This window comes from Onychomys torridus, chromosome 10 (assembly GCF_903995425.1).
Source record: "Onychomys torridus chromosome 10, mOncTor1.1, whole genome shotgun sequence".
NCBI lineage: Eukaryota > Metazoa > Chordata > Mammalia > Rodentia > Cricetidae > Onychomys > Onychomys torridus.
The window spans coordinates 59,944,237-59,966,076 of record NC_050452.1 but is presented as its reverse complement, the minus strand read 5'-3'; the positions used below and the strand labels follow the sequence as shown (position 1 = coordinate 59,966,076).

Genomic DNA, 21,840 nt, shown 5'->3' with positions numbered 1-21,840 from the left:
TGCATTAAATCGTGATGTTCTATCCTGGAAGCCATTAACTTGTATTACTTATGCACCAATTTCTATAATTTATAACTTATAACCAAGGGTCTCTTAAAGTTTTTTATATTTTCAAAGAAGCCAACATATGTGCTTTGACAATACTCTTTTATGTGTATTTTGTTTTGGATTAAGGTCTCATTTTTAACTCAGCCTAGACTGTGATTCACTTTGCTCATGTTGCAGCCCCATGAGTTAAAAATCCAGTATTTTAGAAGTGATTTAACATGAAAAAGAATATACTTAAAAAGAAATTGGAAAATGAGGTTTTGATTGTTTGTTTGTTTGGTTGGTTGGTTGGTTGTTTTTGTTTTTGTTTTTTGTTTTTTCGTTTATTTTTTTTATTTTTATTTTTATTTATTTTTTTTTTTGAGACAGGGTTTCTCTGTATAGACTGCCTATCCTGTAGCTCACTCTGTAGACCAACCAGGCTGGCCTCGAACTCACAGAGATCAACTTGCCTCTGCCTCTGGAGTTCTGGGATTAAAGAACTGCCCACCACCACCCATAATTATTATTGTGACTGAAAAAAAAAATTCACATTTGAATTTTCATTCTCTTACATTGAATCATTTAATAAAAATCATTAATTTATTTATTCATATATACATAATCCTAGGTACTGTCAAACTTAGATGAAAAGCTGTCAGCTAAGGAAATTGTTTCATTCTCACTGGAGACATCGCTAATATGGCACATCAAAAAGTCATTCTTGTTCATATATCTTTGCAATGACTTTTCTGTATATACATGGTAATAAATGAGAAGCAACTGCTAAAAAATACAAACTTGTTGTTTCAGAATTAACTTACTTAAATGTAAAAAGAATATTACTACCTCCTCAGATAACATCAAGAGAACTAAGGATAAGAGGTTTGATGATCAAAAGCAAAAAGGCAGCCAACGGATGTTCATATCATTTTAAATTTTGATAACTACAAAGACATACACTGATTGTTCAGGATGCAATTAGCAACTTCTTGTGCATCTAACCTTAAAGCAAATTTTTAAAACTGATCCAATCCCACATTCTACTTCTTCATTAATTGCTAGCTCAGGGACCCAAAAGTGTTCTAATGAATTTTACATTAGAATCTGCAATATGAACAGAGTATATTATCACAGCTACTAGTAAATGCATATATTGGCCTTTGTGAGCAGAATTCTGAACAGTTATGAAGAATCCAGCTGGATTTCAAATTTCTTATTATGCCTGAAAAGAAAACAAATTTATAAGAACTAAATTGCCATAAATAAGCACATTTCTGAGGACATCACTCTATCTTACTACTTGATAATAACCTTAGGCTTCTATTTCCCAAAATGCAAAGGTGCATGGACACCTGTGCTTTAGAACAAAGAAACTTCTCCCACCTACATTGATTTCAAAATGTGCAACGAGTACATTTTAAAATACTGCTTCTCTACTGGCTTCCTACATTGTCACTAGACAACCTCTATGCTCACTGTATTTAGCATTAATACTTATGCTTTATAACTTAACAACTATTGTCATCTCCATAAAGGTCTTTGAAATCAAAAGTTCAAGAAAACTGTTACAGAAACAGAATAAACAGAGTACGATGCAGCTTCTGTGCTCAAAGAGGAAGAAACAGCTACTGAGCCACAGGGAGAGCTTCCTTTTGTATGCAATTTCTCTAATCTCATGCCAAAATCATGTGCTGAGCACTAGTGACGAAGCCATGGTTTGCTAAATGACACACTACCTTAGCAGAAAGTATAGAGCAAAGAAATAAGTACCAATAAGGTTGTATTGACCCGAATAACTAGTTAAACTATAAATGTGAAGACTACACAGAAATACAACAAAACTTCTAGATGGAAAAGTTAGGTACAGGCTTCCAATCATTATTTCTTAAGTAACTGAAATTCAGCACATTGTGCACTGTTTAGAATCAGCACATGGGTATTGATAGGATGTGAACATTAGGACATTAAGAAACTTCTTAATATCCAAGAACATTCAATAGCACTCTCTGATTTCCAGTTATTCAGTCAGAATCATCCTCTAATAGTTCATATTGCCAATGCCATCACATAAGCAGGTGTGTTACCAAACATACCACATCCCTGGATAAAATATGGCTCAAATTAATCTCTGAGCCTTATATAAAGCGGTCTGTGCTTCTTTATCTGTTTTCATTCATTATTCAGATTTGAAAAACACTAAACTCCAATAGTTCCCGAAGGCTGGACCCCAGGTGTAATATTATATTAACACAGCTTTGTTTTCTCATAAGTTTGATGGTCTGTTAACAATATCTGTCATCAACAGGGACTAATTTTGGTCCTGCCTGATTCTAAGTTACTGACAGCACTCAAGAATTTCATGGGTTGAAAAGCTACTGGTTTGGTCTCATCATTTTATAACATCTTAAAAATATTTTCTTTCTACCAGCATTTAGATTGAAAAATAAGAGTTCCTGTTGCAATTATGTCAATGTTTAAACGTTGAAATGCCCCACAATGACACAAACATCAGAGCTCTCCTGAGCACGTTACTGTTTAGCTGTTAGCACATTTTGCTCACATTCTGCAAGGAACTCAGAATTCTCAAAGAGATGTCCTTAACTCCTTCACTGCCAAGCACCAAGATCAAATACTGCAAACAACCTAAGGCTTATAGCGATCAAAGAGTTCTAGAAAATCTTTAACTGCTTGAAGGAAGGGTAGCTATTATGCTCTTCCAATAAACTGCAGTGAGCAGCAGGGAGGGGGAATACCCCTCACACAACTGTGCCTTTCTTTCTTTCTTTTTAATCACGGACGCTGCTTCCTTAGACTCAGGCACAGCTAACAGTGGCGCTAACGGGAAGACATAAAAGATACATTCACACAATCCAGTTCTACCCCCACCCCCAAACCAGAGCTGCACCGCACATGTCTTTAGCAGAAAGAATCTCAGCAAAGGAGACAGCATTTTATTGACAGCATTAGAAAAAAAAAATCACAACAAAGAAATAGTGAGCCTTTTCTACTCCGGTTCAACTCCGTTACCAAGCTCTGCCAGCTTTGATTTAAAAAAAAAAAAAAAGTCATTACCTGTATGAAGAGAACCTGTTAATAGCCTGAGAAGGTACTGGGCAAATTTCAATATTTCACGTTTACACCGTTTCCTACAGCCACTCATCTTAAGACACAAGGTATTCCTCTGAGAAGTGTCAGAAGTCTTTGCCAAAAGAAAAGGAAAAAAAAAAAAAAAAAGGCGGCTTCTGAGGGGAAACTTCTGTCTCAGTTTATGTATCAAGCTGCCTTACTACTCCTGGGGAATTAGCTGTAAGTGCCTGGGTCAGAAGGTACAGCAGCCAGTGCAGACGCAAGAGTAACGGGGCACTAGGAAGCGCTGCCTCTCAGGACGGTCACCAAGTTCTTCTGTGGCAACAGATAGGCTGCTGCTGCTTTACACTTGTAGTAACCCAGCTATGGTGCATCTCGGCATCCTCTCTCCTGAAGCAATCGCAACCTCACCGACCATGCCGAGGGAGGCGGGGCCTGCATTGCCAGCTCATCAATGAATCAGCATGTGAGCAGGTGAGCAGACAGATGACAGGTCAGTGGGGCTGAAGCCCTTTGGACACCAGTAAGAGATCCTGCTAAACAGTCAGGCCTGCTGGGGAAGAATCTCGGGGTCCAGTGGTGTCCAAAATGCTTCTAAAGGATAAAGGAGAGGTTGGAAAGAGACTGCTCGAGGCAAGAACTCTGATTTTTCCCACACACAGTGGGATCATATTTAGAGAGCTTAGATGAGGGGGGAAGCTCATTGGAGAAGCTGAATGTGACTCTCAGCAGAGTTGAGGATTTACCAGAGGAATGAAGTAATACTGCTGTGCCACAGAGATACATTCACGCACACGGGCTCTAAGATAGAAAATGAGCTGATACCCAAAACACTATTATTTCTTCTGCACTGTCCAGACTCAGGTATTTGGGAATCAGAAGAAACCATTATCTGCTTTCAAGCACAGTAACCTGGAAGCTGCAGTTGTGAAACTCTGTACTTTGGGGCAACAGAGCCCCCAAATTGAAATTGTGCTAAATGCAGGGACTGCCTTGGTGTCTTCTTAAAAGGCAAATGCAACTTGCTGTTTCCCTATGGACTGATTTTAAGTTTGGAGAGCAATCCCAAGGGCCTGCTATTTGCACGGGGCACTTTTGTACCAAGAGTGGCACTACATTTGTTATAAATGCCTGAAAACTGGATGCTCGCATCTTAGAAAGTGTCATTATTTCAGAATTCTTCAGGGCCTTGGGCAGTTTTTTGGGCTTTACATTCTTAATTAATACTCTCGGGGCTTTTGTTTGTTTTTACTGGCTATATATATAAAGACTGTTTCTGTGATATATAGTACATAAAGGAAATTCAAACCCCTTATTTTAAAAGGTTCTCTACCCCCATTTTTGACACCCTTAAGAGTTCTATTTGGAACTAGCATTTTTCACCAATGCTATGCATGAAGTGATGTTCTTATACAATAAGGAGAAAAAGAAGTGTAGTGAAATCGCAGGCTTAAAGACATTTAGTGGTAATTTGTCCCCTCTTCAAGGATCCCCTCGATATCCACAGTCTCAGTGGTATACCCATTGAAATGGGTTAATGAAGAAGCACACTTTCCAGGAATTAAAAAATTTGTTGAACAGGTTTAAAATAAAGCTATATCTATGCACACAGGTTAGTAAAATGCTTTTCACATTTTTCTTCTATACCTATGGCATCTTTGACAGTGTTTGGTACACAAAAGATAAATACATGTTACATAATATATAAATGAATAATGACGTAAAGTCTCACTATTTTGTCTGTGAATTTAATATCTATGTATGTTATTCTTTAGTTGGAGGGGTGAAGTAGGATGCACTACAGGTGATATTAAGCACAGCACTTTTATGCATTTCTCTACTGGGTTTATAGTGAGCAATTTTTTATGTGCCAGGTATGGTTCCATATACTGGGCTCACAATAGTGAGAAAGGGAAAGATGTTGATCATATGGTACCTGTATCTCAGTATGGGGAGGAAAATATAAATGAATGCAAAACAAGAATATATCACATATGGGTAACTTCTAAACTAGAGTAGCAGGATGGAAAATGAGTAGGCTAAATAGGAAAGGCATGAGTTAAGAAAGGGATCCTAGTGTATAAAATACCAGAAGGAGTCAATCACGAACTATCAAGGGCAAATGAGGTAGAGAGAACAGCTTTAGTGCAAGGTGCCTAAGCTGGGCCTGAGATCAGGATCCTTAAAGGATAGCCAGAGACATGGGCTTGCTGAAGTACACTAACCCAGGAGAGGGTCCGAAGGCATGTTTGCTAAGGTAAGACAAGGACAACCATGCTTCAAGCCAGTCCCTGGAAAGGAAAGTTGTCTCATCTGTGTACTAAGTAAAGATGCCTTGCAATGGAGCTAGAGGAGATGAAAGAATACCTGTGAGGAGGAAGCACAGTGGTCCAGGAGAGAAATAATGGAGGCATGCATGGCCTGCAGTGGACATAAAGGTAGTTTGTTTCTGGATATACAAGGAAACAGAATTAATGGGGTTCAGTACATTGACATAGGGCATCAAATAGGGAGAATTAATGGTGACTTGACTGCGATTATATAATTAGTGGGCATATTCAATGAACTGATAAAATGCTGCAGTGTGAAATTAAAATGAACATGGTTATTTGATTTTCAACTTTTTAGGAAACTCCATACTTTTTTTCCTAAAATCCCTACTAGTGTTCCATTTCTTCCACATCCTCATCAATATTTATTGTCTTTCATTTTGATTATTGTAATTCTAACAATTGTGCAATATAATTCATGTGATTCCAATTTATATTTTCTTGTTGACTAATGATGCTGAGCAACTTTTCATGGACTATTGGATCATATGCCAGGCTTTTTCAAGAAATGTCTACTCAAGTGCCTTGCTCATTTTTAATTGGAATGTTTTCTTGTTCTTGTGATGTATAAATTTCTTGCGTTGAGGCATAGCAGTCTCTTATCAGATGTGCATATTTCTCCCAACCCATGAGCTTTCTTTCTCTTCTCATAACTGTTCCTTTTGCTTTGCCAATACTTTTTAGTTTGATATATTTTTTTCCTTTTGTTATCTTCAATTTTGAGTTTCTATATAAAAAATCATCACCCAAACTGAAGTCCTACTATTTTTCATTTTGTAAAATTTTATAATTAATTTAATTTTACATATTAGTCATGGATTCCCCTGTCCTCCCTCCTCCCACACACACACACCCCGGCCCATCCCTCAATCCACCCCACATTCCAACCTCCTCCAAGGCAAGGACTTCCCTGGGGAGTCAGCCCAGCCTGGTAGATTCAGTTGAGGCAGGACTAGTCCCCTCCTCCCTTCACCTAGGCTGAGCAAAGTGTCCCAGCATAGGCCCTACATTCCAAAAACCAGCTCAAGTACTAAGGACAGGTCCCAGTCCTACTGCCTGGGGGCCTCCTAAATAGTTCAAGGTAATCAACTGTCTCACTTATCCAGAGGGCCTGATCCAGTTCCATGGGGGCTCCTCAGCTATTGGTTCATAGTCCATGTGTTTCCACTAGTTTGGCTATTTGTCCCTGTACTTTTTTCAGTCATGGTCTCAATATCTCTTGCTCATATAATCCCTCCTCTCTCTCTCTGATTAGACCTCTGGAGCTCCACCTGGGGCCTGGCCATGGATCTCTGCATCTGCTTCCATCAGTCATTGGATGAGAGTTCTATCATGACAGTTATATCCCTGTGTCTTTCTTAGGGTCCTCTTTACAAGGTAGCCTCCCTGGAATTGTGAATAGCAGTCTAGTCATCCTTTGCTTTACATGTATCCACCTATGAATGAGTACTAAATTTTCTTCTAAAATATTTTGTTTCTAGGTCTTAATTTTAGTCTCTAATTCATTTTAAATCATAAAATAAGGGCTCACTTTCACTGTTGTGCACAATATATACAATTTTTCAATATTATTTTTTGAAGAGAAGATATTCTCTGCATAATGTGCTATTATACCTTTGTCAAAATCCCTTTTAGGCCTACATACAAAAAAAAATTGAAATTAACACATCCCAAATAGATTGGTACCCATATGGTCACTTTAACACAATCTAAAATGTTTAAGATACAAAGGAACTTGTGTCCATCAAGGGGTAAATGGGTAAAATTTGGTACACATAAAATAGAAAACTAGTAAAAGGAAATTTTTCATTTTTGACAATGTGAATGAATCTGGAGTATATTAATGTAAGTGAAAGAGGAAAAGGAAGACCAATACTGTACGTTTCTACTTAATTAAAATCTAAATGTACCAAACTTATACACACAAAAAGTATAATTGCAGTTACAAAAGGCTGAGGGTTGGGGGGACCACAGGAAACTGTGATCAAATACAAAGCTTCAGATAAATGGGGAAAATGTTTTACTGTTATATTACATAGCATGATAAGCAAAGGCACTGACTTCAAAATTGATAAGATTTAAAATACTCTTATCAGAATAAATAAGTAGAATTACTTATAAATACATAGTAACTGGATGATCTAATGTTATATACACACATTGCATCATACTATAAATATATGTGTGTCAATCAAAACTTTAAAAATAAGATTGAGAACTATAAGACTCTTTTGAAGTTAAGAAAACCAAAAGTTCTACTTTGAATACACTTTAAATTGGAATAGCTTAAATTTACTCTGAAGTGAAGAGTGTTTTTTAAATTAATTTTTCATTTTTAAATATTTATGGAAATGGTATATATCATTACAGAACCTCCAAACATCAAAAGATAAGAGCCTACATAGTATTCACCTAGTTTTCAATAACAAATACAATGGAGATTAGGTGACTTAAATAACACACTTATTTGTGACTATTGCAGAAATGAGAAGGTTCAGGAACAAAGCACCTTCACCTTCAGATCTTGGTAAAGCCTCTCTTATTGATTTGTGAAATGAAGACTTCTCACTCTATCAACTGTTGGGGCAGACAGCAAGGTCTAGTTTAAAGCTTACCTTGTTTTTACAGTGACACTAATTGTTATACAAGGACCCTACCCTCACTGCCTACATTTCTCTCTTTTAAGAGCACTAATGCTATTGATTAAACTCTTTCCTTCTAAACTTAATTACTTCCTCACCCCACTTTCAGATAATCACACCTGGAGCCACAGCTTTCCACATGTACCTAGAAGTGAGGAATAACACATAAACACACACACACACACACACACACACACACACACGTCAAGAAATACTATAAATAACTGTAAAATATAAATTTATTATCTTTGATGGCATGGACTATTTCTTTAAGAAATATACATACCTTACATTGTGGGTCTGGGGGGGAGATGGACACCAGTACAATTGAAAACCCATCAGAACCATACAATTCTGAACAACTGAGTTTTTGAAAAAGCTGCAATTGTTGTTCAACAAAGGAAAGTAATCCTTTAGGGGATTGATGAGTGACATGGGAGCAGTCAACATCCATATGCAAAACAGACTTAGATCATATACCTGTGACTTGCAAAAAGTATTAATTCATAATAAACCATAAACTTAAATGTGAATTGTAAAGCTATAGAAGTTTTAGGAAGCCAGTTATCTTGGTACATGCCTTAAATCACTCAGGAACATGAAATAGATGGATTCTGCAGTCAAAGGCAGCCAAGACAAAATAGTGAGTTCCAGGCCAGTCTGGTATAGACAACACTATTCTAAAAGCAACAAAATATAATAAAGTTTTAATCAAAAATAACCTTAAGAAACTCTTCAGTAAGTGGTTCAAAGTAACTAGACAAATTAACTGGGCAAGGAAGTCTTAAACTTGACAACAAGTATGTGACTTCTAAAAGGAGAACCTGGAAATTAGATGACATCAAACTTTAATTTTCCTTTTTCCAAGATTTTCACAAGAGGATAAAAGAAAAGCTACACAGCATAATTAAATATTTGTCGTATACATTCCTGACAAAAATTAGTATCTACAATGTATTAAGAACTTCAAAATTTAGTAATGTAAAAGCACAAAACACAATTCAAATAGAAGCAACTACACAGAGATGTTTTTTCACCATGAAAGACAATACAGGTGATAATAAGCACATTAAAATATATTCCACATTAATGTAATTTAAGTGCAAAATAAAATTATAATTCTACTAGAATGACTAGGATGAGAATTTGAGGCAAGAACAAAAGCTGGCATGATGCAGATAAACTTAATGGCTCATACTTTGACAACAGAGTTGTAACATGGTATAGCCACTCTGAAAAACAAACTGATGCTGTCTTAGAATTCTGAATTAATAGCCACAAAACATAGCAACTGTATTCTTCAGCACTTTCGAGAAAACTAAAATGTATTTTTCATTATTTCTCTTATTTGGGGGAGTATAATATACATTTCCTTCTTCCCTTCCCTCCTTCCAAAACCTCCTCGATTTCCATCCTGGCTCTCTTTCAAATCCATGGTGTCTCTTTTTATTATTATGTTATGCATATGTATCTGTACATATGTATTCCTAAGCACAACCTGCTCAGTATGGATAACGTTACTTGTGTGTGTTTGTTTTCAGAACTGACTATCTGGCATTGACTACCCAACTGGTGAACTCTTCTGTAGAGAAGACTATTTCTTCCACTCTCAGTATTACTTATGTTATGTGTAATCCTTCACACAGATGGATTTTCCTTGTCCGTATCCAATCCTTACCTTCGTTTAGATAACATTGCTTACGTGGAAAGACATCCAGTTATCATATATTAAAGGGATGGTCACCTAGATTGTACTTTCAGGTTCTTTATCTTCATTGTTTTCACTGGGCAGTCAATCACCTACAAATCATTCTGTATGGAAACTCTAAAAATAGACCTTCTATGATAATTTACTTTCCACTTCACAGCCCAGATCCCAGGATAATTAAGTCCTTCCTCTAGAGATGGCAATAACATATTGCCTATATGTAGACATGACTGGAGAGTATTTAGGGAAAATAATGTTGTTTAATCTTACTCTCAAGAAAATACAAAACATAATTAGGAAGATAAATTTTAAATGTCAGAAAATTAGAAAGTGAAACCAAAAACTAGAAAATAAAAGAATTAATTATCAGCACATTTGGATTGCCACTATGTACAATAATATAAAGTCATGTGTCCATGGCCAGTAATAAACAGATGACCTTAATATTTCAGAAATACTTCACCAAAACCTCTATCACTGGCACAGAAATGTGAGAGAACTGCACAATAGCTTATGAAGTTCAGAGTTCACCACTCAGTACTTTGGGCACGTGGTATAGAGACTAACATTCTTTATAATAGAATTACAACTAAATTTAATTTGGAGGCAAACCACACTCATCAGTTCACCGCGTGATAAGAATGATATAAATGAAAGATCCTATGCTGTAACTCCTGGTCTTAGTAAACTATAGAGGCAAGGCGGCGGGGGGGGGGGGGGGGGGTGGGGGCTTAAGTGTATAGGCATCTTTCAAAATGTATTTCTTTTAATTTCATTTGGAGGATTATTTTTTTTTACTGGACCTTTCAGAGAAGGCCAAATTCAAAATAAATCATAAGTACACTTAAGTGACCCCCCCCCCATAGCTCTTTAGAATACAAAACAAAATCTGTTGGCTTCTCTTCAAGGAAGGAAGAACCCTGAAGATTTCAAGTAGATTCATGTCACAATGTAGTTTCCTTCCCAAGTCAGCTCCTCTTGATAAATCTCAGTGTATTCTGTGGGAGTGGATATTGTTATGCTTTTCCAATTGTCACAAGTTACAAAATTAAACATGTGCAGTGTGAAAATAGCACACCATGGGGCTGCAAGGAGAAACAGAACAGAGCCTTGAGGCAAAGTCACAGGCTCTGAAAGTGGGTCTTGATAAAATAGCAAACTAGCTACTGTCCATTAGAGAAGAATGTCCCCATGCCAGGTCCATTATTATTCTGGAAACATCACTAGTCACCTACTTTAGTGAATAAAGAGCAAGCCAACACACTGTGACTGCTCATATCAACTTCAGTGACAGCTCTGTGAGCACAGAGCAAGTGAAAATTGTACCTCCTGACAGGGAAGGACCCTTTACCATGCCTAGGTCAAAATCAACAAAATGCTCTAAAAGGTATTTTAAGTAGGGCCTAAAGCACGTATAAAGGAATCTACCATAATATAATGTCACCCAAAGAAGACTCAGTCTTTGGGACAGATGAGGACTCTGCCTCACCTTAGTATTAAAAACAAGAGTGTGTAGACAAATGTTCACCTATAAACAGATTCAGAGAAGTACTGAGTGCAAGTTCAGATTCCAACTCAAACAAAATCAAACAAGGAACCTCCTGCCCACAAACGGACTAAAACATAGAGTGTTAAGGAAGTGAAACACCTTCTACAAAATGAGATTGAAGTGTATTTTTGTGTTGTGTTCAGGAGGAGGAAGCAAAGTGGTCACATAAGTGTCCCCAGGGAAGTCAAAGCATTAATAAAATAGTATATATGTTGGAGAAGCAGGCCATTAGACTTTGCACATCTAGAGCAGAGTCTTCCTCAGTGGGACTCTCCACACCCACAGTCAAATCTAAGGACTTTGTGTATTGCTATTGGAGCTAGAAAGAGATGTGCTTTGCTGATAGAGGGCCCCAGGTATAAGATAACTGCATGAATTGTACTTTTAGAGAATGGAACCTAAAAGGATGCTAAAGAGCCATACCTGGCTGGCACAGCCATATCTGAATGGAATGGCAGAAGTCATAAAGCCAGCACAGCTGCTTGACAAAGATCCAGCAGAGCTGAGCCACATGATGACTGCCATGTCTCTTTTGTTTCTCATCTCCACCTGTTATATACTTGGGGCACTCTTAATATTTGTACAATTGAGGATATTGGATCGATGGAAATTTTCTTATGAATCATTCATGCCTTATCCTAGGAATGCTGCTTCTAGGCGTCCCCAGGAATGTACTGAACATACTATTTTCCCTCCCCTGCTTTTAGGGGAGATATCCTTATCTACTTGAAGGTTTTCCTTATGCCTTGGAGGTTGTGACACAAAAGAACTTCATGGGGCTATGAGACATTTTGAAACATCTGTTCCTGTACTTTAACAGGAACAAGATATTTTTAGAAAAAGTAAACTCAAAAAGGTCAACAAGATTGGGTGGGCTAGAGGAGTAGTCCACAGTTCAGATTATAAGGTTCTTTCCACTATACACTCAGACAATTACATGGCATGCAACTCTGCCCTACACAGAGACATATTGAAGAGCAAAATATGGAGTAGAAAGATGATAAAAGTATGAGATGTCAGGAACTCCCTCTCTTAGAAAAGTTAGCTCATGTAGAGCCACTATAATGTAATGTGAACTACAGAATGCCAGGAATAGACATATAGACCAATTCCATAAAGATATAAATGTGAACATTGATTGTATTGTGCCAGAATTTGAATAATAACTGCAGCAGCTTTGGCCTGAGGGTTTTTTTTTTTTGGGGGGGGGCACTCTGACCACTAAGAGTTAATAATACACTGCTTGGGACATGGTAAAATGCCCAGGGTGGCTTGAAGATTTTGTTTTGGTTTACTATTCTTGAAGCAACCAAAGCTACCAGCCTGAGAACAGGGTGTCATATGCCTCTATATTCTTAAAAATCAGGTTATGAGGTTAATGAGTAAGAATGATAACTATGTTTATGAATGATGTCAAAACTTGAGGAAAATGATAATTCTGTTCTGTCATAGTTTATTAATGATGACTAAAAGATGAGCAAAAGTAAGAGAAACATGTGTCCAAAACCAAAAATGACGTGATCTATATTTTGGAACATCATGCATATATCTCTGCTTATTAAATCTGTATAAATAAAGAACACTCTGGCTGCTAGTCTGTCAGGCTGCAAGATTTTCCCGACCACCATGGCCTGACTCACTTCCTTCCCCCGCCAACTCTTTACATCCTCTGCAGGACCCATCCACCATTTGGGATGGTTCCTGGCACCCAGCCCAAAGATGGGTGGCAATGTGGACCTGGACAGGAAGTTCAGAGTCAATCTGAGAAATTTCAAAAGAAGGTAGGTTGCAGGTGCAACAGGAGAGTGAGAGCTGGGTTCTTTTACAGGAGTTCACATGTAAATGTTAAGATAGATGATCTGAATGTCTCCCTGGACATGCTATTGCACAAAACCATTGTTTCCAAACATGCTCCATTGAAATATACAGCAGTTACTTTCCTCATGGGAAATTTTGTTTGCTTCTTTGCTGAGCAATATAGAGGAAGCAACTGGGACTCTGGTTTACCACTTGAGTTAGCATCAAACTATTTACCTTAACCGAGATTCATGTTACTATACAATTAAAAAGGGATGTGGTCTCAAGTCTGACAAATGTTATTACTGGAAGGTTTAAAACAATGTTCCATGATTGTGTAAAATTTTTAACCTATTTCAGACATCTCAGAAAAACTAAAAATGTCAAAATTCCAATAATTTGGGGGGCCCATACTCAATATATGTACTTGACATAGGGTAGGAAAAAGTACTAATTTATTATGTCCTCAGTTATTATAAACCACACAATTTTGATCAAAGTGACCTATAGCAGCCATCCACAGGGAATAAAAAGTCAATGTAAAGTCACATTGCAAACTGAAGATCACAAAAGCATGGCTCAATAACAGTCCCTATAACCCACCAGATATTTTTTCCTAAACCCACCTGGAGGATGGAGAGTCTGAGGTGTGGTCCTTGTAATATATCACCAGCCTTTCGCTTCAAAACAAACCCCAAGGAGTCAAGGAAGCCTCATTTGCAGTTAACGTCAAAGTTGATCAATAGGCAGCTTTCAGACACTCCAGATGCTTGCTTGGCTTCAAGAGAAGTCACAAGCCATGTCCACCCTGTGAGGCTGCCTAGTCTATTCAAATGGAATACACTCAAAGGAATTGAGAACCCTGGATTTCACTTTTACTTGAAATGGGCAATGGTTTCAAAACAACAATTAGGCTTAGGACTGTTTGCATCCCTCACTCTAATTATTTGAAGATTAGTCTTTGCTGTTGTTGCTGTTGTGTTAGAAGCACACACAATATTGGACTGATAAAAAATATGAGTAAAGTGAACTCTCCCAGGTATTTTCGTTTCCTTTTTAAGGAAGAGCATTGGGAGTGTGAGCTTCATTCTCTTGTGAGGTAACAAACTCAGAGAAAGTACAACTCTGAGTCATATATATGTATATGTGTGTGTCATATATCTATATTATATATATAATGTACATATATATACATATATATATATATAGGCAAACAGTAGGAGCATACTTAGAAAGAACATTAAATTGACTGAGCTCTCCTTAAGCCCCACCCATTACATATAGATGATGACTTGATTTACAAGATTTGTTAAGTTTCTATTTACCAAGCAAAGGGTGACAGGTTTCTCATGACATGAAGGCACATTGTGAGATTTCAAAAGAAAGGTCAATGTTAAAGGCCACACCAGAGGCAGACTTGTAGAAGAAGCATTTGAGACTGCAAACAACAGAGCCCCTCAAGAGAACCCAGGTACCCTGCAAGGCTCTGCTGACATGATCTGTTAGAAACAGCAACACCCCTACTTGTCACTTGAGATTGAATTGCCTTAAACTATAAAAAAAAAAAAAAAAAAAATAGATGGCAGCTTCTTTTCAAGACAAAAAGTGCAGGGATTAAAATTAAGAACAAATATAAAAGTAGTTAAAATAGCAACTATGAAATAAGGGAGAGCTCTGGCTGAGTTTGGACCCCAGTTCCTAGATAAAAAGTCAGATAACCCTTGCATTGTGTGGTTTGGAGACAGGGGGATCTCTGAGGCTTGCTGGCTTGCAGCCTAGCTCCAGGTTCAGAAGACCCTGTCCCAAAGGAATGAGGTGGAGTGTATTAGGGGAGGATACCTGACAGTGTTCGCTGGCTCAAGCATGTTCATCTGCATACACACAGACACACAGACACACAGACACACACACACACACACACACACACACACACACACACACACACACACACACACACACACACACACACACACACACCATATATGTCAAATTCACACACATAAAAAGAAAGTATCCCATGGAGACACCTAGAAATAGTAGATGCAACGATATTAAATAATCAAATTTATTTACTCAGTGATAGCAACCTCACCAAGTTACAGCTCCCTTCAGTAAGAATTCTCTTTTGTGCTATTTTTCATTGAAGTTTTTATAACTTCACTCATATGGCAAGGTAATTTCCAAAACTTAAAAAAAAAAAAAGCAAAAGCAGTACAGCAGTCCACATTCTAGTCCAGGCCCACAACTAATAATTACCTTTGCCATATTCTGACAACCAGCAGCGCTGCCAGGACACACAGCTTTCGAATTACACAGCACGAGAGAACACACACTTTGGGAAGGAGAGAGCTATGCCAGCGCAAATTGAAACTTGCACCATTCTTCCCAACTATATCATTTGTTGTTGGAATTGCACAAAGCCTAGGCTATAGACAGAAGGAAGACCTGAAATCCTTTGAGTTTCAGTTCGCTCTCTCACATGCACTTTTAACCAGGTGCAGAAAGAATGGGCGGCCAGTCCTCTTCTGCCTTTTGAATGTCCTTGAGTGTACCCTAAGGAAGCAGTTCTGAACCCAGTTTAAAGATGATCTTCCTGCACACACTCCCCCCGGAACTTGCTGCCATAGCTCCTTCTCATCAGAGTGGCGAGATTAAATATTCAGGACCCTGCTATGGTGGTGCAGAGCAATGCAGGGCTCTGACCTTCTCCAGGAAAATCAGTCAGGGAACAAACCTGTGACAAGAGTGACACTGTGTGCTGTAAAGTAAAACCTCCTAATGCAATCTGCACACTACGTTCTCTCTGGCATAGCAAATGCGCTGTTAAATTCACACTGCAGAAAATGTACTAAAAGCCTTTTAAAATGGATTTGTAAATTCATATTCAGGTCTATCTGCCATTGACCCACTCTCTATGTAGATCTCTCAGCCAACAATCACCATGAGTTGGTGGCAGCTGGTGAGCACTGGACTCGAGATTATCTTCCTCTCCTACCAGGGAGGATAGAGATGAGAAGGTTCTTCATGCCTCAACTGTTAGTCAGGCATCTACTTTTAAAATGTTTTGGATGAAACATAACACTGAGTCAAAAAAGGAAATAATGTGGTCTTTGGTGTAACTCCCCAAGAAGCTCTGTGACTAGAAAATATTAAAGGTATCTGCTTTATCTTTATGGGCAGGTACTGTATCAAGCAAGTGTCCTGAATTTTTTGAGCTCTCTCTCTCTCTCTCTCTCTCTCTCTCTCTCTCTCTCTCTCTTCTCTCTCTTTTAATTCCTCATCAAGTATAAGATGAATGCAGCTGAGAACGATCAAATAAGTTTACCCATATTAAATTCAGATTTAAGTATTGAATTTTAATTGTGTATGTTAGGTTTTTTTTTTTTTCCTGATCCTTAGACATGTGCTTTGAAGAATTATTGGATACCACTGCCTTCTTCTTTACCTCCTGTACAGCCAAACCCCCAAACCCACACATTACATGTTGATTTGGGTTAAAGCATCCAATTATCCCTTTTCTTTGCTGTGGACTCCATCAAAACCATAACAGATAAATATTTTTAACATATTTTGTACAACAATATGACTACTTGCTACATTTTTAATAATAAAATTTTCCCATTCTAAAGTATTCTTAAAAGATGACAATTTTAGATGTGTCCTAACTACAATATTTAAGGAATTTAGGAAGATAGAGGTGAGCAAACTAAATAGGCTTTCTTATAAATTGTGTTAACTTACTATAATATAGTATTTTGTGTGTAAATGTAGCAGGCTACACTTACCAGACAGGAATCTGAAAGCAGAAACTGAAGCAGAAGTCATGGAGGAATGCTGCTTACTGCCTTGTTCCACTTGACTTGCTCAGTCTACCCAAGACAATCTGCCCAGAGATGTTACCATCTATAGTGTGATGGGCATTCCCCTATCAATCATTAATCAAGAAGATGCCTCACATGCTTGCCCATAAGCCAATTTGATGGGGGCACTTTCTCAACTAAGATTCCTTCATCACAAATGACCCCAGCTTGTATCAAGTTAAAAAACAAAAACAAAAAAAAAAAAACAAAAACTAGCACATTACATAAACAGTACTTTTGCCGGGCGGTGGTAGTGTACGCCTTTAATCACAGCACTCGGGAGGCAGAGCCGGGCAGATCTCTGTGAGTTCGAGACTAGCCTGATCTCCAAAGAGAGTTCCAGGAAAGGTACAAAGGTATGCAGAGAAACCCTGTCTCGAACCCCTCCCCCACAAAATAAATAAATAAATAAATAAATAAATAAATAAATAAATAAATAAATAAAAAAAAACAGTACTTTTAGATTCAGTAGGGACATTGACAAGATTATTCTATTTCATAGAGTTAATTCATCTAAACAATTGTTACCCTGGTTGGTAAAAGGTGTATGCAGACAATATGACTAAAGAATCTAAAAATTTCATTTAACATTAAAGCTTCTAGTGGTCTAAAACTAACTTGGGACTCTATAGCAGATACATTGTGCATAAGGAGTCTGTAAATCATCAGCTTCTTTTCCCTAGTAAACTGAGATGTAAAGTTTATAGTCTAAACATATAGTCTAATTCCCTATTTTGTCAGTTTTGAGGTAGTAGTCCCCTTTCATAATACTATGAAAATTTTAAACTTTCTCCCAAGACAGTAGATTGCATTCAATAATGGCTGCATTTCTATGTTCCTGGTGGTAGGCTGGAATGCATCCATCTCTCTCGTCCTGGGCATATTGGCTAATTTACAGTCTCCCCAGGTATTTGTCTGCCTGCCAATCTCCCTTGTTCTTTGTGAGAGGGTTGCCTTATTGGAAAATCCTTATCAGAAATCCAGGACGTAAGAGGAAAAGCAAGGTGAGAAAAGGGGATTGGGGGTAAGCTGGGACAGAAAGATAAGAAAGTAAGAGCGGCGGAGTGAAATTAGAGAAAAGAAAGAAAAATAAGAAGGATTGAAGGATGAAGGGGAAGACATGGGGAAGGGAGAGGGAAAGGATTTCAGGGAAGGATAAGGAGGAACTGAGAGCTGGGAATAGGATCTAGTAGCCTTTGACATGTTGATAAATAGGTTCTGAGAGACAGCTCTTTCAGGCCTTCTTGACTTCCTTACCTAGTCAGCACTTTCAGTCTGAGATAAAGAAAACACTGGTGAGGACAGTCTGACCTATGGCTTTTTAAGTTATCTGTGCAAGTCTGGCATTCTATACTCCCTACCAAGTTTTGTATATCAAGCCTACTGCTTTTTCTGTTGACAAACTACTTTTTGCAGGATGGAATAGAGGACAGCTTCCTCCTTAGTGAACTGGAACAAAATCCCCCTATGCACCTTCCACTCTTTTGTCTTCACATACTGGTACATGGTGTATCTTTACCAATTTTGCCACAGGATACATTGTCTTCAATTCAGCTTCAGAAATGTGGGCTGAGATTCTTATGGCTGCCTTTATATCAATCTCAAGAAACAGGAAAATTCTATCTGCTCCAAAAATTGTGTGGGAGTGCAAATGTCAGAGGTGAGCCACATCACTCACTGAAGTACTAACTGGAAAAAGTTATCACATAAAAATTAATTTTCTTTCCTCTTGAAGAGATCTACCATTCTTATGATATGCTTTTCAATTTTTTTCTTTGTGCTTCTGGTAGTATAATTACAAGGAGAAAAAAAAGCCTTTCACTTAGCTCTTACATTATTCATCCACACATTCATTCAAACATTTATTAAAGGAACTGTAAAATCGGGTAACTTTGATAAAATTTCCCTGATATCTTTACAATCAGCATTAAAGTCAGGTCATTGGAGGTCTGGCTAACTAGAGGAACTAGAAGAAATTATTGTGAAACATTTATTAATATGGCCATGAGAAAAATATTTTTATAATGAGCTCTATTTTATAGTGAACACTAAGGCTGATAATAAGTTTTTTAAATTTTTAAGATTTTATTTATTTTATGTGTATTAGTGTTTGTCTGTGCTTATACATGTGCGTCACATGCATGCCTGATTCTTGCAGAGTTCAGAAAAGGGTATAGGATCCTCTGGAACACTGTTACAAATGGTTGTGAGCCACCAAATGAGTGCTGATAAATGAATGCATGTCTTCTGAAAGAGCATCAAATGCTCTTAAGCACTGAGCCATCACTCAAAACTCAGCAAACCATTCTTGATCAGCAATGATTGTCAGGCAGCTGTCTAGGGAATCTGTTAGCAGTGTGGTTCAGTGCATGTATGGGGCAAACATAATACCATTTAGTTTCCAATAAGAGATAAGAACTTTTAGTTCTGTGAAGCCCCACCAGGAGGAGATATTACATAAAATTAACAAGTCTAATTATAAAAGGTTCTGATGGATATTTTATTGCAATAAATACATAAACTGAGATCGTGTATGAATAACCCATTCACATTTCTTTAACTCCAAAATTGGTCCTGACTCACTGATGCCAGGCTAAAATGATTTTGTTAATGAAAGCTTGGAGTTACGGCCAGATATTCCTTTCTCTAAGTTTCACTGTCATTCTACCTTCCGGGATGACTCTTAAGAGTGCAGTATGACTCCACAAACACCTTCTAAGAGATGGTTTTGAACTAAACCCAAGTAGAGGGGGTGAACAAAGTTCTGTGCCAAGCCAGTTTGTCTACCATCCATGTGGAGGTTAAACCATCATACCGGAAAATCTCAGGTTATGTTCCTTCATCTGATATACCTCAGAGTCTTAGTTTCCTATCATAATCCTCATAACTGTACCAGCATAAGGTAGCTCAATGGAAACACTGTTTTGGGTGAAATAATTTCTACTTAAGGGTATTTCCCTGAATAGAGCCAGAGATGTAGCAAAGTCCCTGGCCTCTGACTACTGCTAAGTTTCAGAAATATAAATCTGCTGCAGTCAAACATGTTGCCAAGCCTGTTCCCCTGGGGAAAATATTTCATTCAGTAGTAGAGCACCATGAGCTTAAAGGATGTAAGTACTGTGGTCTGTCTTTGAGCCTCATTGGCTTTGCTTTTACACATAGTTTCTGCAATATTAGCAGCATAAGTACTATATGGTATGCACATTAGCTCACTAGAATCTATGGAATTATCTATAAAGCCATGATAATTATAAAAATAGATTGTTATGAAATTATAAAGTGCACTTGTTTAGAATATCTATAAAGTACACTTATGTTTCATAAATAAAATACTTATCACTCTATATTTATACTTACTTGGTTAAGTAACATAGAACTGCTATTTTTATAAGCAAATGATGACAATTATACATTTTACCTAAACAATACTAAATTCTTTTTTGTTTTGTTTTTTGAAATTCTTCATATATAGGAAAATGTGATACAGACTCCCAACGCCTTCTTCCTAACTGAGCATATTAAAAAATTCATGAAATATTTCATTTCTAGTTTACTAATTCATGAAAGCTTTGCTATTACGCCAACAGTCTTACAATGACAGGCACCTAGGAACATGGCATATAAGTGATGAGCATGCATGAAATGAGGTATCTATCATTTAATAAGACAAAACTATAACCAATGGATGAATAAGAAAATTATGATTTTAATGAATAAATCTATTTTAAAGGACCTTGTTGAATCCTCATTCAGAATATCTATTCTGCCAACATTAGTTCATTTCTTTTTCAGATGCCAACGACTGTCTAATTGTGTATGGCATAACCAATAATGTGCGTGATGCTTGTGATTCATAGACTGACAACACTCAGCAGCAAGTTCACAAGCAAGGCAGTCCAGAGACACTGGCTGAGGGACACAACTGCCACTTTAACTAACAATATGCAAGAAAGAATCCTTCTGGCAGTGTTGCCATTAGAGATGTTAATCATCGGTGGTGGCTAGTGCTAGAAATGACTGAGAAACCAGATGCAATACACAAGATGTAACTTAAGAGTGAAAGCCAAGAAGTTAAAGGATACAGTGGGAAACCTAATTATATTAGGCACCCAGGAATTCTGGAACAAACTCATTTGATCACAGAGGCACATAAAGACATATAAAAGAATCAATTTAAATTTATTATGTGCCTGCTGCTAGTTCAGCTGTTGCTAACAGAAGTTCCATGGAGAACCTATGGAGACAAAAGCATTCTGGTACTTTCTCCTGGTATGAACCTGGGGAGATGGTGTTAACAAACAACCTAAATTGGAATGTATGGTAGATCAGGGCCAAGTTTTGTTTTAGTTCAATCTAGTAAAAGTTCAATAAATATTTATTGAACACATTAATGAATGCCAGTATCCTGTGTACCCTAAAATCTTTGGTGACGTATGGTAGAGGCCCCTGTTTGACCTTCCACTTATCAACAGTAAAGGGAAGGAACTTTTGCCCAATAATAGAAAAGGCATCATGAGTAAGTCTGGCATTTGATATCTTTCTACAAACCTTAGCATCAATGTATTCACCAGCTAGTGATGTATGAGCAGTAACTATCACCTTTGAAACTCCATCTAAATCAGCCTGCTTCTTCTCTAAGTTCAGAAAATGTGGATGGAAATAGCTGTACTTAAACCACATAAAAGATTTTCCATAGTGAGTAGGCTACACAATTCTCCAATCTCCCCAGGTAAAAATGTGTGGAAAAAAATCAAAGAAAATATGCAAAATTCCAAGACAAATGGAACCTTGTAGCAAGCAGATGAAAGGAAATTCAAATTAGACTCTGTTTTCCTGA

General features: G+C 37.5%; 1 protein-coding gene across 3 annotated transcripts in view; it reads right to left on the bottom strand.

Annotated features, from left to right (window-relative positions):
• The window catches only part of Kcnip4 (potassium voltage-gated channel interacting protein 4), a 1,106,582-nt gene that overhangs the window by 883,897 nt on the left and 200,845 nt on the right, over positions 1–21,840 (bottom strand). The window contains exon 1 of one of the 3 annotated variants that reach the window (XM_036200431.1): positions 3,103–3,679. The exons of the other annotated variants lie outside the window; for them this stretch is intronic. Within the exon in view, the coding sequence (XP_036056324.1) occupies positions 3,103–3,190 (88 nt within the window). The 5' untranslated portion in view covers positions 3,191–3,679. Of the gene's footprint in view, positions 1–3,102; positions 3,680–21,840 lie in introns of those variants that run through there. 3 annotated transcript variants of the gene reach the window in all.